This window comes from Leucoraja erinacea, chromosome 7, assembly GCF_028641065.1.
Source record: "Leucoraja erinacea ecotype New England chromosome 7, Leri_hhj_1, whole genome shotgun sequence".
Classification (NCBI taxonomy): Eukaryota; Metazoa; Chordata; class Chondrichthyes; order Rajiformes; family Rajidae; genus Leucoraja; species Leucoraja erinaceus.
The window spans coordinates 23,718,752-23,736,746 of record NC_073383.1 but is presented as its reverse complement, the minus strand read 5'-3'; the positions used below and the strand labels follow the sequence as shown (position 1 = coordinate 23,736,746).

General features: G+C 39.7%; 1 protein-coding gene across 1 annotated transcript in view; it reads left to right on the top strand.

Moving 5' to 3' along the window:
* Positions 1-17,995, top strand: part of rapgef4a (Rap guanine nucleotide exchange factor 4a) — a 200,261-nt gene that overhangs the window by 125,007 nt on the left and 57,259 nt on the right. Inside the window, exons 7-8 of the mRNA XM_055637971.1 lie at positions 12,364-12,470; positions 16,989-17,110. Coding sequence (XP_055493946.1) covers positions 12,364-12,470; positions 16,989-17,110 — 229 coding nt within the window. The remainder of the gene's footprint in view (positions 1-12,363; positions 12,471-16,988; positions 17,111-17,995) is intronic.

Here is a 17,995-nt window from a genome sequence, read left to right as displayed (position 1 = left end):
TAACTTCAAGTAACCCCTGCAATCCCTCTCTCTCCATCCCTCCCCCACCCAAGTCGTACCAGCTTCAAAGTCTTCTTGAGTGAAATCCAGGTTATCGGGAAGTGGTGTTGGGTAAATTGAATGGATTAAAGGCCGATAAATCCCCAGGGCCAGCATCCCAGAGTACTTAAGGAATATCTTGATAGGCTGCATCCCAGAGTACTTAAGGAAGTAGCTCCAGAAATAGTGGATGCATTAGTAACAATCTTTCAAAACTCTTTAGATTCTGGAGTAGTTCCAAAGGATTGGCGGGTAGCAAACGTAACCCCACTTTTTAAGAAGGGAGGGAGAGAGAAAACGGGGAATTACAGACCAGTTAGTCTAACATCGGTAGTGGGGAAACTGCTAGAGTCAGTTATTAAAGATGGGATAGCAGCACATTTGGAAAGTGGTGAAATCATTGGACAAAGTCAGCATGGATTTATGAAAGGTAAATCATGTCTGACGAATCTTATAGAATTGTTCGAGGATGTAACTAGTAGCGTGGATAGGGGAGAACCAGTGGATGTGGTGTATCTGGACTTCCAGAAGGCTGTCGACAAGGTCCCACATAAGAGATTAGTATACAAACTTAAAGCACACGGCATTAGGGGTTCAGTATTGATGTGGATAGAGAACTGGCTGGCAAACAGGAAGCAAAGAGTAGGAGTAAACGGGTCATTTTCACAATGACAGGCAGTGACTAGTGGGATACCGCAAGGCTCAGTGCTGGGACCCCAGCTATTTACAATATATATTAATGATCTGGATGAGGGAATTGAAGGCAATATCTCCAAGTTTGCGGATGACACTAAGCTGGGGGGCAGTGTTAGCTGTGAGGAGGATGCTAGGAGACTGCAAGGTGACTTGGATAGGCTGCGTTTGTGGGCAAATGTTTGGCAGATGCAGTATAATGTGGATATATGTGAGATCCATTTTGGTGGCAAAAACAGGAAAGCAGACTATTATCTAAATGGTGGCCGATTGGGAAAGGGGGAGATGCAGCGAGACCTGGGTGTCATGGTACACCAGTCATTGAAAGTAGGCATACAGGTGCAGCAGGCAGTAAAGAAAGCGAATGGTATGTTGGCTTTCATAGCAAAAGGATTTGAGTATAGGAGCAGGGAGGTTCTACTGCAGTTGTACAGGGTCTTGGTGAGACCACACCTGGAGTATTGCGTACAGTTTTGGTCTCCAAATCTGAGGAAGGGGATTATTGCCATAGAGGGAGTGCAGAGAAGGTTCACCTGACTGATTCCTGGGATGTCAGGACTGTCTTATGAAGAAAGACTGGATAGACTTGGTTTATACTCTCTAGAATTTAGGAGATTGAGAGGGGATCTTATAGAAACTTACAAAATTCTTAAGGGGTTGGACAGGCTAGATGCAGGAAGATTGTTCCCGATGTTGGGGAAGTCCAGGACAAGGGGTCACAGCTTAAGGATAAGGTGGAAATCCTTTAAAACCGAGATGAGAAGAACTTTTTTCACACAGAGAGTGGTGAATCTCTGGAACTCTCTGCCACAGAGGGTAGTTGAGGCCAGTTCATTGGCTATATTTAAGAGGGAGTTAGATGTGGCCCTTGTGGCTAAGGGGATCAGAGGGTATGGAGAGAAGGCAGGTACGGGATACCGAGTTGGATGATCAGCCATGATCGTATTGAATGGCGGCGCAGGCTCGAAGGGCCGAATGGCCTACTCCTGCACCTAATTTCTATGTTTCTATGTTTCTTGTTGAGTCTCATTGGCTGTACTCGTTCTCATCTAACAAACAGCTAACAATGACCCTGTTTCCTTTATCATTGTTACTTTTTTGCATAATTCATTTGTTCTATATCCCTCTACATCACCATCTATCTCACTCTTTTCCCTTTCCCCAGACTATCCGTCTGAAGAAGGGTCTCGACCCGAAACATCACCCGTTCCTTTTCTTCTGAGATGCTGTATGACCCGCAGAGTTACTCCAGCTTTTTATGTCTATCTTCAGTTTAAACCAGCATCTTTAGTTCCTTCCCACACATACTCCTTTCATTTACTTCTGACAACCGATTACCACTACCTGAGGAACTGTGTCCTGTGCCCTTCAGTGTAGCATCAGAACATCTGTATTTTGTCTAGACAATTCCTTTGGTCCTGAATGTTTTCCTCTTAATTGCAAAGCTTATGCAGCACCCCTAAAGGCAGACAAACTGAATTTGAGTGCCATCAGAAATGTTTTGTTGCATTGTCAAGCATGACACCATTGGAAAACAAGTGGGTATCTGCTGACTGCACATGGTCCCCAGGGTACTTGTATTCCATCCATTTAAGCTTCAGTATGTGGATGTCTAAATGCAAAGTCCTCAGCACTGATGAATTTACTTTACTGATCACACAATTATTATAAACTTACAACAGTTAGTGTTAACTATTAACAAAGAGAAATGAACTCCTGTGGTGAGTCAGTACTGTTTTTTGAAATTAATTATTTTGTGGTGGCATTCTGATGCTCTGAAATACAGCTGAAGCTGATAATTTACAGAGTGTAAACTCACATTAAACTCCTAGGGTGATGTGCATGTTTATGACTCACTTTTGTATCTAAATTAATCCTGTAACACCAAAGAAGTGGCATTAATTTTAGCTTGTAACTTTACTGATGTGTCGCTCTGTGGAAGAACTATTATTAGTGAATGACTCTATTTCCATTAATTATGGGGATAACGGTGAACTTCCAACTCAAGTCGTGGAATTGTATCATAATGGACCAATGCCTATTGCTGATTTATTTTAGTTGTGAATATGGTTATGTCAAGTAATTACAGAATACGGAGGTATTTGTGCTTTCGTATTCCCTGCCTTGAACATAAAAGGGTCTGAATCGGGTACCGAGCTTAAATACAACTTCCATTTTCTAACAAAGAAGGTTACAGATTTCTTCCATTTTATTTGGATGATAATAAAATGGTAACAAAAATTGCAGCAATTTACAGGTGTTAATATATCAGAAATTAGCTCTAGATGAAGTTAGAAACAAAACCTGATGATAAGTTCGTTCATGTGGGTGGTTTATATAAAAATGAAAACGATAGATGAGAAGTCCTACCCTGTACAGAAATTTTAAATAATTCTTTGAAGTATCTTTACAATCTTGTATGTTTGTTTAAAAAAAATATTCCAGACAAATCAAATATGTGGTGCTTTCAGTTTCAAGCAACAGCTTTTACTCTCAAAACATCAATCTTTACAGAAAAAATTAAATTCAAATTCTCTACATTGAAATCTTCATACAGCCAATACTACAAGCATAATATCTGACTGTACCTTAAGTTTTTTTTAAATTGTTTTCTGGTTAAAGTTATGCACATAACTCTGCAAAATGTGAAATAAGGATTGATGTGATGAGGAATAAAAGTAATTTATAATGTATGAAACAAAATACTTATTTCAATTGATTCCTGGAAAGTAAAAAAAGAGCAAAGAACTTGTGTTTAACTAATGTCTTTCACATCCAGAGGTTAACTTACAATTATTCACAGGTAAGGAAATTTGGGAAATATCAACATTTTCGAAAGACCCCACCAAAGTACAGTTAAGAGAAAAGTTTGTAGGTAACGTTAAAGTATTGTTAAAGGATGAATAGTCATGATGAATTTTTATAATGGTTTTTAATCTTATTTTCTGCTAATGTTAGTGTAGCAGAGAAATTTTCCTTTGTTCAATTTCATATATATTTTTGGCAGTCAGAGGAACTACTGTACATTGAAGCTCTAATTAACTATATAATTACCAGTTGCATAAATTAAGAACATGAGACTCCTCAGTGTTGCTTACGTGCTGATTTTATGCTTTTCATAACATTGGCAAATTTGCATCCTTATAAGTGAAACTTTTACTAGGTTTGCTTGCACCATGTTCACCAGGATGCAACAGATCCTTTTACTTTACATGCAACCAAGTACCAACTTGATTATTAAAATGAATTAATAACTTAGCAGAATTATGGTTGAAAACAATTTATGTAAACCTGTTCAGGTGAAATGAACCGAGATCTGATATGAAAAATAAGCAAGGAAGACAGATAGAAACATAGAAACATAGAAATTAGGTGCAGGAGTAGGCCATTCGGCCCTTCGAGCCTGCACCGCCATTTAATATGATCATGGCTGATCATCCAACTCAGTATCCCGTACCTGCCTTCTCTCCATACCCTCTGATCCCCTTGGCCACAAGGGCCACATCTAACTCCCTCTTAAATATAGCCAATGAACTGGCCTCAACTACCCTCTGTGGCAGAGAGTTCCAGAGATTCACCACTCTCTGTGTGAAAACAGTTCTCCTCATCTCGGTTTTTAAAGGATTTCCCCCTTATCCTTAAGCTGTGACCCCTTGTCCTGGACTTCCCCAACATCGGGAACAATCTTCCTGCATCTAGCCTGTCCAACCCCTTAAGAATTTTGTAAGTTTCTATAAGATCCCCTCTCAATCTCCTAAATTCTAGAGAGTATAAACCAAGTCTATCCAGTCTTTCTTCATAAGACAGTCCTGACATCCCAGGAATCAATCTGGTGAACCTTCTCTGCACTCCCTCTATGGCAATAATGTCCTTCCTCAGATTTGGAGACCAAAACTGCACTCAATACTCCAGGTGTGGTCTCACCAAGACCCTATACAACTGCAGTAGAACCTCCCTGCTCCTATACTCAAATCCTCTTGCTATGAAAGCCAACATGCCATTCGCTTTCTTTACTGCCTGCTGCACCTGCATGCCTACCTTCAATGACTGGTGTACCATGACACCCAGGTCTCGCTGCATCTCCCCCTTTCCCAATCGGCCACCGTTTAGATAATAATCTGCTTTCCCGTTTTTGCCACCAAAATGGATAACCTCACATTTATCCACATTAAACTGCATCTACCAAACATTTGCCCACTCACCCAGCCTATCCAAGTCACCTTGCAGTCTCCTAGCATCCTCCTCACACCTAACACTGCCCCCCAGCTTAGTGTCATCCGCAAACTTGGAGATATTGCCTTGGAGATAGTTTTTAACAAAGGCCAGAGACATTACTCTTGGAGTTGGAACCATTAAAATTGAAATCTTATCCACCCGGTAAGAAGAGTGGAGATTGTCAAGGAGTTGTACCATGTTCCCGATGCAAAACATCTTAAACAACTTTTTTCAGAAATGGAACAAACACTCTGCCCACTTCAAAGTCCAATTTGCAAAATACATGGACAGTATCAATGCTGTACAATGCCATTTTAGCAAACATTTAGAAAACTCATATTCAAGTAAATTGGATAGAAAGACCTGTTGGAACTTGGGAAACAGGCAAGAAGTTGCCACCATTGTTATTAAAAAATAATTTTCAGTCCATGTGGGCTAAAGAAACGGTTTCATATCAGTGTAATTGTTGTAGATTTCTCACTCTTGTTTGAAGACAAGTTACATTCAAAATGTTATGCAAATTCACTGATATTAAGAACAAAGCTCCAGTGTGAATGAGCTCCCAGGGGGAGTTGTGACCTTCGTGCCCAGTGATCCATCATGGTGCATGTTCAAAGTTGTGTGTGCCCAATATATTTTGCTGAAATACATTTCAGTTGGGTGCAAAGGTCAGAATTTGGTGATGGGTGGAATATTTAAGTAAGGAGGCATTTAGATTCTGAAGCAATTTTAACAAATAAAATGTTAGTCCATGAAAAAAAAGCAGTTTCTCTGTTGATCGTGTGGTCATCTGGAACAGTTACTTGATAATTACTGTCAACTGAGAGTGGGATTACAAAATAAATGTTTTCTTCCTTATGCACAGACAGTGTGCAATTCAACATACTGAAGAAGTTGTCTTTTGGTAAATTGCAGACATTCATTGAAGAGGGGAAAGATGTGACATGTTGGAATTTTAAAGAAAAATCAAACTAGTAAGAATAACTAGTGGTAGTAACCCAGAGCAGGAGCTTAAAGGAAGTGGACATTTTTAAAGTATTACATTACAGGAAGGTAAGAGGGTAATTGACTGGGGTGTAGTGAGGCCAGACAGATCGAGCAAAATTATTTTTATTTTTTAATAAAAATGAACAAACACCCGTGAAGTACGCGTGTCTGACTGAACCAGGGGTGGGGAACCTTTTCATGGTGGAAGGCCGCATTAAGTTAGCTGTAATCTAATAAGGCAGCATTTAAGAAACTTCAATTAGATATACTTCAAAATGTACATTATTTTGTTAAAATAGCCCTCATGACTTACTAATGTTTTAAATGTGGCCGTCAGTCTGGGAGGATTATTTTGTTGAATCTTCTTTTACTCTTTGGTATTTTAAATGTTCATTTTAAGATTAAAATAAAAATAATAAAAGATGAACAAAAACATATTAATAATAATAAAAAGATTTGTTCTACAAAATTTGGACTAATTCAAAAGGCCGCACTTAATGGCCTAGAAGGCCGCTTAGAAGGCCGCAGGTTCCCCACCCCTGGATTGAACTAACAATAATAGCTCCTGATGCTGGGAGGAACGCTGACTAACTAACTGACACACCCCAAAAGCCCACAAAATCCAACACCCCGGGGTCACATGACTGCACCGAGCAATGACGAGGGTTCTGCCCTCTCCACCCCACCACTAGGTGCCGCTACAGGTGAGTATTAAAGAAATGTTCCCACTGTGGCATTGCTGGTAGAGCTGTTTCTCTCAGCGCCAGAGACCTGTGTTCAATACTGACCTGGGGTGCTGTCTGTGTGGAGTTTGCATCTTCTTCTTTTGACTTCATGGGTTTCCTCCAGGCATGCCAGTTTGCTCCCACATCCCAAAAATGTGCAGGTTTGTAGGTTCATTGGCTTCTGTAAATTGTCGCTGGTGTGTAGGGAGTGCATGCAAATTGGGATAACATAAAACTAGTACTACGGGTAATTGATGATCAGCGTGGACTTGACGGGCTGAAGCACTTGTTTCCACACTGTTTCTCTAAACTAAACTAAACTTTCTTAATAAGATGCCTACTAAATTACAATTCATAAAATAGTTACTTTAAAATCAGATTATTTCTTGGATTTATTATATTTAAAGATTATTAGTAGGAAGGAATGAGGTGTTACATTTTGTCATGTCAAACCAGGGCAGGACTTGCACAGTCGATGATATAGCCCTGAAGAGTGCTGTAGAACTGAGAGATCTAGGAGTACAAGTGCATGGTTTCCTTCAAAGTGGCACTTTGGGTATGAAGGCATTTGGTATTCTTGCCTTCATTGAGAAGGGTATGAGTACACGAATTGGAACACGATGCAGTTGTAAAAGTCTTGGTGAGACCATACTTGGAGTACTGTGCAGTTTTGGCCATCCAGCTATAAGACAGATGCTGTTAAGTTGTAAAGGGCGTAGAAGAAATTCAGCAGGACTTGAGTTATACGAATAGGCTGGATTTTTCTTCTTTAGAGCCGAGGAGGCTGTGGGGGGTGAACTTATTGAATTATACAAAATCATGAAGGACATGGATAAAGCGAATGCTCAGCCTTTTTTCCCCAGGGTAGAAGATTCTAAAATTAAAGGGCAGAGCTTAAGGTGAGACCGGAGAGATTTAAGTGGGACCTCGGGAGAAAGTTTTACACTGAGAATAGTCCATATCAGGACCAAGCTGCCAGATGCCCTAGAGAAGTGAATACAATGATGACGTTCAAAAGGCATTTGGACAGATATATGTATGAAAGTTTTGTAGGTGTAAGGGACTATAGACCCAGATCCATATGGTTGTCGGACATCCAAGTCCTAAAGCGTATCCAAATGCTTTTTGTCCTTTACTAATTTATACACACAATAATATCTATAGACTGCAATCAGTTGCTGGGGGCAATTTGGATCAATTAAAAGTATCAGAAAATCCAAGCCAAAGGCTCCGAGCACAGAGATTTAAACTTTTATGCAACTTAATCCAATCTATAAAATATCTCCAGTCAATTTTTAGGAAAAGCATGAGCAATAATATATGTAATGCAAACAGGTACAAGGGCATTAGTTTGATGCATGTCACAATGATCATTTTTAAAAGAGGAAAAAAAAACACCTTTTCTAACGATCTTAGCAGATCGCTTCTGCTGCTAATTGACTTATGGCGGAGAACTTCCAAATCTTTCCATCTGTCAAATTTTAAAACGCTTTACTGGACGTGGAAAAGAAAAAAAAATGCAGGTACTGAAAATCTGAAATTAAAAATTCAGGTAAATTTAGAAATAACTCCGCTGGTCAAAAACAACTAACATCTTGAGTCAATGATCTTTCTTCATGTGATGATTCTGCTGAAAGATCATCAAACTGAAACATTATGCCTGTTTCTGACTTGCTGATTGCTTCCAGATTTGTTTTTGTTTCTTACAGTTCTAAATGACTGCAGGATGCAGCAAAAATTATTCTTGAACCTCTTGCAGGACTGTATTTTGTAGGGTTTCATTACATTTATCCAGACATGTAAAATTCAAAATGCTGATCACTGCCAATTATTTTGATATATTACTCTGATTCATTAAGTACATTGTTAAGTAATAAAAAAGTATTGTAATGAATTCAAGAGTGACAGGAGTTAACAAGTATGAGAAGGTATTTTGCAGCATAACCACTGCAGATACCTATTGAATTGAAGACTTCCTTGTTGATAAAATTAATTGCCTTGTGGTTGTATGGGTCACTTGCTGTCATGTGTTCCATTAAATAATGTAATAAATGATGGGAACCCTTTCTCTGCGTACAACTGGACCGTACATTATTTGTTTGCTAGTTACATAGGGAAAGTAATAAACAGTAAAGCCTACCTGAAAAGACCAGAGAAGATATTTAAAGAACAGTGTGCCTAAAAGGACAAGTGTGGCAGAAGTCATTTCAGGCTGGCCGGAATGACAAAAATAAACATTCTTTAGATTGAGAGCATTCTCATTGAAACCTTGGTTGAAGAATTAAGAACCAGAGATCTAACCATGGAATAAGGAGTAGGCTATTGGGATTGTGATGAAGAGGAAAGGTTTTTCACTCGGAAGGCAGGGAATCTTTTGGAATTCATTATTCTAGAGGGCTACAGAGATTCAGTGCCTGAGATCAATCAAAACAGAGATTGACAGATTTCTAAATGGTAAACGAAATGAGAATGATACAGGAAAATAGCATTGATGTAAAAGATCACCTGTGATCTAAATGAATGACAAAACAGGCTCCAAGGGTTAGATGGCTTACTCCTGATTTTAAATCGTATATTCTTATATGTAATTCCATGCAAATGAAAGTAAAGTATCTTCCAGTAATAGCTATAACCATCGCATTATTTCTGTAGGAAATGTCAAACCAAAATAATTGGAATTATTCATGATTTGTGGAGATTTACTCAGGTTTTAGTGAAATTATACAGTTTGAATTCCAAAATCACCCCAATGATGCAGATGTTAAATGGTCATGGAAAGTCACTGTTGTCGGTTCTTTAGCTGAAACGGAAATATATTCCTGTTGCTGCTTCCTTCAGACCTGCACATTGAGAAATCTAAATTTTAACCTTTGTTGTCCTGAGTACCTCCCTGATTCCTGATTTTTTATATTACACCTCAGTAACCTTTGTACACGAATATTGTAACTGAGTCTGCCAGGTCTGTGAGATTGGAAGAGTTCTTCATTAAATTAATTCCAGTGTTCACACTTGAGTATGTGTCATGCTTTTGGTGTAGGGTATCCTGACCCAAGACATTGCCTGTTCATGTTCTCTGCCTCCGGCACTTTATATCCTTTTGTATAAACCAACATCTCCACTATGTTTCCTCAAACTTCTATATAATCTCTAAATTGCACCCAGTGTATCAGACAGAGCAAAATCAAAGGGAACAAGTGTGTAAACTGCATCTTGATACTTTCAATATGAAAGAAACTGTTGCATAATTTTTGGTGCTTACTCTTGGAATCCCAGTTTTGATTTATTTTTACTCTTTCAATAATTTGAAGTGAACTGTCTAAATGACTGAAGGTAGACTCAAAATGCTGGAGTAACTCAGCGGGACAGGCAGCATCTCAGGAGAGAAGGAATGGGTGTCTTTCAAGTCGAGACTCTTCTTCAGACTTATGTCAGGGCAGGGGGCGGGACAAAGATAGAATGTAGGCGGAGACAGTAATTGGCCTGTCCCACTTAGGCGATTTGTTAGGCGACTGTTTCAACATGTTTAAAAGTTTTCAGCGATAGTGGCGACAATTTGGGCTGTTGTAGGTTGTCGTAGGTGCTGTCGTAGGTTGTCGCCGGTGTTGACTTCGGTGAATTCCATTGTCCTAAGTCGCTGGCAGTCGCCTAAAAAATCGTCTAAGTGGGACAGGTCCATAAGACTGTTGGGAGAACTGGGAAGGGGAAGGGGAGGGAGAGAGAAGGCAAGGGCTATCTGAAGTTAGAGAAGTTAATGTTCATACCGCTGGGTGTAAACTACCCAAGTGAAATATGAGGTGCTGTTCCTCCAATTTGTGCTGCGCCTCACTCTGACAATGGAGGCCCAGGACAGAAAGGTCATATTGGGAATGGGAGCGCTGAGCCACCGGGACATCAGGTAGGTTAAGATGGACTGAGCGGAGGTGTTCAGTGAAACGATCACCGAGCCTGCGCTTGGTCTCGCCGATGTAGAGAAGTTGACACCTGGAACAGCGGATACAGTAGTTGAGGTTGGAGGAGGTGCAAGTGAACCTCTGCCTCACCTGGAAAGACTGTTTGGGTCCTTGGATGGAGTTGAGGGGGGAGGTAAAGGTGTTGCATACCTGCAGTTGCAGGGGAAAGTATCTTCATTTACATTGTTTAAAGGTTTTGCATTTTTTTAAAGTGTTTGCTTTAGACCAGGGGTTGGCAACCTACGGCCCACAGGCCCGATCCGACTCGTAACCAAAATCATCCGGCCCGCAGGCGTATTTCTTTTCAATTCGTCTTCGACACCTGATAACTGCAGCCAGTCCCGGGTCACTTAGGCAACCTGGGTGCTACAGCCAGACCTGGGGCAGGCGAGACGACCTGGGAACTGCAGCCAGTCCCAGGTCACGTAGGCAACCTGGGTGCTACAGCCAGTCCCGGGGCAGGCGAGCCGGCCTGGGAACTGCAGCCAGTCGCGGGGAAGCGAGGGACCTGGGAACTGCAGAAAACTAATTGAAAAACACGTGAAAAATAATATGAAAAACGCCACTAAGTCACACTATGGCGATAGATGTGGCCCGCCATCTGCTCACAGACATGGCTCCTGGCACCTATGCAGAACAAGGTTGCCAGCCCCTGCTTTAGACCATGAACCACCTTGACAGATCCTGAGTTACTTTGAATGTCAAACATTCAATTTTTACGGGCAGGGACCTTGGAGGAGGGGTTTCACCATCCACTTGAACTATTCTGTGAGGGTAGCTAACAGACCCTATACTGCACCGTCACACTAAGGAGCTGGGCTCCCAGATTAATTCAGGCTGAGGTGAATTAAACTGCATAGCCCCATGCAGGTGACCAGTTCAGGGGCAGTGAAAAATGTATTGAAATATGCTGGCTAATCAGCATAGATTATAACCAAGGATAAATTAAGTTGTTTAACAGCTTGATTTGCCAGACTATTGACAACACAGAATAATTCAAATTTTGCAGCTGGAAGTATTTGTTTTGGTTGACTCGCATGTAGTGCTGAACTGAACATTAAACCAAACCTCTATGTCTTTGCACTAAAGTCATATCTTTCTAACCTGGCCAGTTATATATTACTAACTTAGGTGTCAGGAGACTAGTCAATATTTGAGTTACATTTTCAGACTCCACTGTCTCCTCCAATCTTTGAATGCTGAACTCAGGAAATAATTTCTTCACTTACAAATATTTCCTGAGAATTCCCAGACAGTTCACAAGAGATCCTCTCGTAATATCCATCACTAACCACACATGAGCTAATTTTTAGGAAAAGCCCATATGGTGTCCTTGACCAACAAAATATTGGAAAGCATTTTGTTTTAGCTGATGTTGTTCCATTTTAGTATGAGTAGACTAGCTCTGGGAACAGACTATCCTTTATTGTCTGTGTGCGTGCCCCTGAGTTTCCAACAAAATAAAATTATACCCTTGGATTTGAATAGATTAATTCAAAGATTTAATTGTAACAAGTTCCAATATGGAAGCATTTTGAGATGCTCTATTTGCTCCATGTTCTAGTCCCATTCCAGAGACATGTGAAACGTGTTGTGTAAAGTCTCCTTTTCTTTACAAGGTACTTGCTATTAGTCAAATCATTGTCACTTACAAATTAATTGTTTTTTTTTAATTCTCTTTAAAACCATCAAATGTAGAATATTCAAATATATTGGGTGTGAATTGATTACTTGAATTTTCTATTTTATACCAGGTTCCTTCTCAAAAAATTCTCAGAGCTGGAAAGATTTTACGAAATGCAATACTATCGCAAGCTCCTCACATGATAAGAGATCGGAAGTACCACCTGAAAACCTACAAGTGAGTATGGTGTAGTCGTAATTGTGATGCATATTTTGGTAATTCTTTAAAATATTGCTTTTCTTTTGTAGAAATCATTATACTTGAAGTTGGTAATGAGTACTGCCAACGGAAAGAATTGAATAAAACCAAAGTCAATGTAGGAGAACAAAGGAACAACAATGGTTCCAACTCTCTTCAGTTTCCCATCTTGTGGTTGAGGGGAGCCATCTGAGCTGTAATTGGTACTTTAGGGAGTGAAGGGATCTCTGGGATTGGTACAATTTGGGCCTACGCCATCTTGACTACAAGCTAATGAATGCCTTCCAAACTGGGTAAAATGAAATAATAATTGAATGACATCAAAGTATGATGAAATGAATCATTTTCTTTGAGAACTGTGTTCTCTGAAATTCACTTTCAATGTCTTTTATGCAATCTTAAAGATCTCTTATCTTTCTAGAAAAATGAGCTCCAGTCTGAACAATCTTTGCACGGAGGTATAACCCAACAGTCCAAATATAATAGACCTTTTTTGCACCTTCTCCACTACATCTATAACCGTTTTATAGTTTGTCGATCGTGTTTGGCCATGTTTTTGAGCCAAGTTATAACATAAATCCAACATGATTTTAATTTGCAATTCTCTCCTTACAGATATTAACCTCAATTGTTTTATATTTTAATGGCAACTGTAGCTTGTTTGAGTAAGTTGTATATCTGGTCCTAAATTTATCTCAATATCCTTTTAATGTTACTCTGTTCTTGTCATCCAGTCTTTCCCACCGTCGTTTTATACAGTGACCTCCATAATGTTTGGGACAAAGACCCACCATTTAATTATTTGCCTCTGTACTCCACAATTTGAGATTTGGAATAGAAAAAAATCACACGTGGTTAAAGTGCACATTGTCAGATTTTATTAAAGGGTATTTTTATACATTTTGGTTTCACCATGTAAATATTACAGCTGTGTTTATACATAGTCCCCCCATTTCAGGGCACCATAATGTTTGGGACACACTGAGTGTCGCGCCGTCCCCCCCCCCCCCCCCCCCCCCCCCCCCCAACGCCCAAACCCTCCCCACCCTCCTCACCAGCACCTGCACCTGCACCCCCCGCCCAGACCCCCCGCCCCGCCCCGCCTCGCCACCATCAAACACACACACACACACACACACACACACACACACACACACACGGGACTGAACTGGATGGAACATACTGTCATCACGGGTGTTCCACGGCACTTGTCACTTTGCTTGTAACAGCACTACTTGTTAAGTGGTATATTTATGAGGTATGTGTTATATGTGGGTATTGTTTTATGTGGGTTATGTGGTATCTATGGGGTATATATTTATTATGTGTTATATGTGGGTATTGTTTTATGTGGGTTATGTGGTATCTATGGGGTATATATTTATTATGTGTTATATGTGGGTATTGTTTTATGTGGGTTATGTGTAAGTGGGGAACCATGCACAACTGGACAGGCACTTAAGCATTTCACTACTGGTTATACCTGTATAATTGAGTATGTGACCAATAAACAAACTTGAAACTTGAAACATGGCTTCACAGATGTTTGTTATTGCTCAGGTGTGTTTAATTGCCTCCTTAATGCAGGTGTAAGAGAGCTCTCAGCACCTAGTCTTTCTTCCAGTCTTTCCATCACCTTTGGAAACTTTTATTGCTGTTCAGCTTCGCGGCAGAGGGCCTGAAAATATCGGGTTGGCTGAGGAGGCCACATATAGACCCCGACCTCGGGTGGACTATGAGGGGAGAACTGGATATTTTTAGTGCCTTCCCTCACAGTGAATTCTGCTGTGGGGGGACGTTTCTTGGTGATTTCTTTAGTGTACTGTTCTGTGCCTTTTTTTCTTTTTCTTTTTTATTTTGTATGGATTTATTGACATTTAATCTATTCAATTAGTTTAATCAATCTCTGTAAAGCACTTTGGTTCAAAGTGATTTTGTTTAAAAGTGTTAAATAAATAAATATTATTATTATTATTATTTATCAACATGAGGACCAAAGTTGTGCCAATTAAAGTCAAATAAGCCATTATGAGACTGAGAAACAAGAGCACCAGCCAAACCTTAGGCTTACCAAAATCAACTGTTTGGAACATCATTAAGAAGAAAGAGAGCACTGGTGAGCTTGCTATCCCCACAGGGACTGGCAGACCAAGGAAGACCCCCACAGCTGATGACAGAATAATTCTCTCCATAATAAAGAAAAATCCCCAAACACCTGTCCGACAGATCAGAAACACTCTTCAGGAGTCAGGTGTGAATTTGTCAATGACCACTGTCCGCAGAAGACTCCATGAACAGAAATACAGAGGCAACACTGCAAAATACAAAGCACTGGTTAGCCACAAAAATATGATGGCCCAGTTATAGTTTGCCAAGAAGTACTTAAAAGAGCAGCCATAGTTTTGGAAAAAGGTCTCGTGGACAGATGAGATGAAGATTAACATATCAGAGTGATGGTAAGAGCAAAGTATGGGGGAGAGAAGGAACTGCCCAAGATCCAAAGCATACCACCTTATCTATGAAACACGGTGGTGGGGGTGTTATGGCCTGGGCATGTATGGCTGCTGAAGGTTCTGGCTCACTTTTCTTCATTGATGATACAACTGCTGATGGTAGTAGCATAATGATTTCTGAAGTGTATAGACACATCCCATCTGCTCAAGTTCAAACAAATACCTCAAAACTCATTGGCCGGCAGTTCATTCTACAGCAAGACAATGATCCCAAACAAACTGCTAAAGTAACAAAGGAGTTTTTCCAAGCTAATAAAACTGTAAATTCTTGAGTGGCCAAGTCAATCACCCGATCTGAACCCAATTGAGCATGCCTTTTATATGCTGAAGAGAAAACTGTAGGGGACTAGCCTCCAAAACAATCATCAGCTAAAGATGGCTGCAATACAGGCCTGGCAGAGCATCACCAGAGAAGACACCCAACAACTGGTGATGTCCATGAATTGCAAACATCAAGCAGTCATTGCATACAAAGGCTATGCAACAAAATACTAAACTTAACTACTTTCAATTACATTACATTGTTGTGTCCCAAACATTATGGTGCCCTGAAATGGGGGGGACTATGTATAAACACATCTGTAAATTTTACATGGTGAAACCAAATTGTATAAAAATACCCTTTATTAAAATCTGACAATGTGCTCTTTAACCACATGTGATTTTTTTTTCTATTACAAATCTCAAATTGTGGAGTACAGAGGCAAATAAATAAATGATGGGTCTTTGGCCCAAACATTATGGAGGGCACTGTGTGTCCTTGTGTGGTTTTCATGGTTGCAAATTGTTTTGTATCTCTCCTACACTGATTCCTTCCACAATGTAATCCTATTTACTCCATTTTCAGCTCCATCTTCCATCTTGTTCCTTCATCCATCTACTACAGGCTCCATTTCTTCGCTGGAGAATTTGCATGTTATTTGTAAAGACATTTTGAAATTCCTATGTACCTGACCTGAGATTGGAATATCGTCATCACTGGGGATAAATCATTTAGAATGATGTCATGTACATCAATGTGATGCTGAAAGTTTAATGTTTGGTCTAGAAGAGAAAAGGTGGCAAAGGTTACCATAGAATGTCATGAAACTGAGTTTTAGTAGGAGAGGTAGACAGTGGGTATCAAGAACGGTAAGTTACCTATGTATCTTGCAGCTTCTGTTGGCATTGGTCAGCTAGTGAAGACATCTCCCCACTTTCAGAAATTCAAACTGGTTTATCATTATGTATAAAAGAGAGTGTTACATGTACTACTGTGTTCTGGCAGTCTTTATGTCTTGACTTTAACTATGAACCCTGTCCTTCCTACCATTGGTACCATTTTCTTTTGACAGAGGGTTTTGAAAATAACTTCTGACCTAAGTTACAAACTTCGTGCCTATTGATACTTCATTTTCATAACAAATTTGGCCTGTGCAATTAGGCTCTGGAGAACTGCAGAACTGGAACCAGATCAGATCATAAGAGATAGTAGAATTAGGCCATTTGGCCCAACAAGTCTACTCCACCATTCAATCATGGCTGATCTAGCTCTCCTAACCCCATTCTCCTGCCCCCCCTCATAACCCCTGATACCTGTACTAATCAATAATCTATCACTGCCTTAATTATATCCACTGACTTTGCCTCAACAGCCTTCTGTGGCAAAGAATTCCACAGATTCACCACCCTCTAACTGAAGAAATTTCTCCTCATCTCCTGCCTAAAAAAATTCCTTAAATTCTGAGGCTATGAGCTCTATCCTAGACTTTCCCACTCATGGAACCATCCACTCTATCCAAGCCTTATAATATAAGAAAACTGGAGAATATAAAAAAGAACCAAGAGCAAGGACATCAAGTGAAAGAAAGAAGAAGCACCAACTTACACTTATTATGATTGAAACTTAACTACACTTATGTCCCATAATCATTTTACTGATCGGGGTATTTTAACATTATGTATTTTTGAAAATAATTACTCTCAACGTGTTCTTTTCATCCAGACAATGCTGCGTTGGGACAGAGTTAGTAGACTGGATGATACAGCAGACCACTTGTGTCCATTCCCGTACCCAGGCTGTGGGCATGTGGCAGGTCCTTCTTGAAGAAGGTGTCATGAACCATGGTAAAAATATTATCTTTTTTATAATGACTGCATCATTACTTTACCGCTAGTGAATATATACTTACAATAAATCTATAACAGTTCACTTATTTTGCTATCAATAATGGTCTTTTAGGAAGTTTAAACAAGTTTAGATAAGTGATGGTCTTGGCATTATGTCTGGCACAGACATTGTGCATCGTAGGGCCTGTTCTTGTACTGTACCATTCTATGATCTGAAATTAAATGTGGCATGTTGCATACAAAAATGGGATCCAATGTATGTGCATTTAATTACAGTAAACTTTTCAGTAATGATAAAAACAAAATTCTAATTTTGTCTTTTAATATAAGAAGAATTGAAATTATGTAGCAAAATCTGGAAGTTTAGATTTGCTGATAAAATATTGGCCAATAAAAAATGTTCTGATGCTATGGAACACGGCACAAATGTTGGATGTAGGGAATAGAGCATAAAATAGATTTGCAACTTCTCACCAAATTTTAGGATTTTCCATTGACACCATCTTAATTCTGTATAACTGTTCCAAATGATCCCAAATGATCCTAAATCTGCTCTTGTATTTCATTGATGAATGTGAGCTTACTGCCCCAGAGTGCCGTGGATACTCAGTTTATTCAGGAATGTGTTTGGAATATAAATTGTCATAGGATGTGTAGGAGGAATGTGGACACGTTTTCATGTTGGGAATTTATCGCTGAATGTGGGAAGTGAAGATGATGATGTTTATTTACTTCACATGGATACAAGTACCTCAGTTGATGGAGCTACAGGTGAAGCTCGAATCTTGCATAGAACGCAAAATGCTAGAGTAACTCAATGGGTCAGTCAGCATCTTTGGAGGAGTTTTTAGGTCAGAACCCTTCTTCAGACTCTTTCTCAGT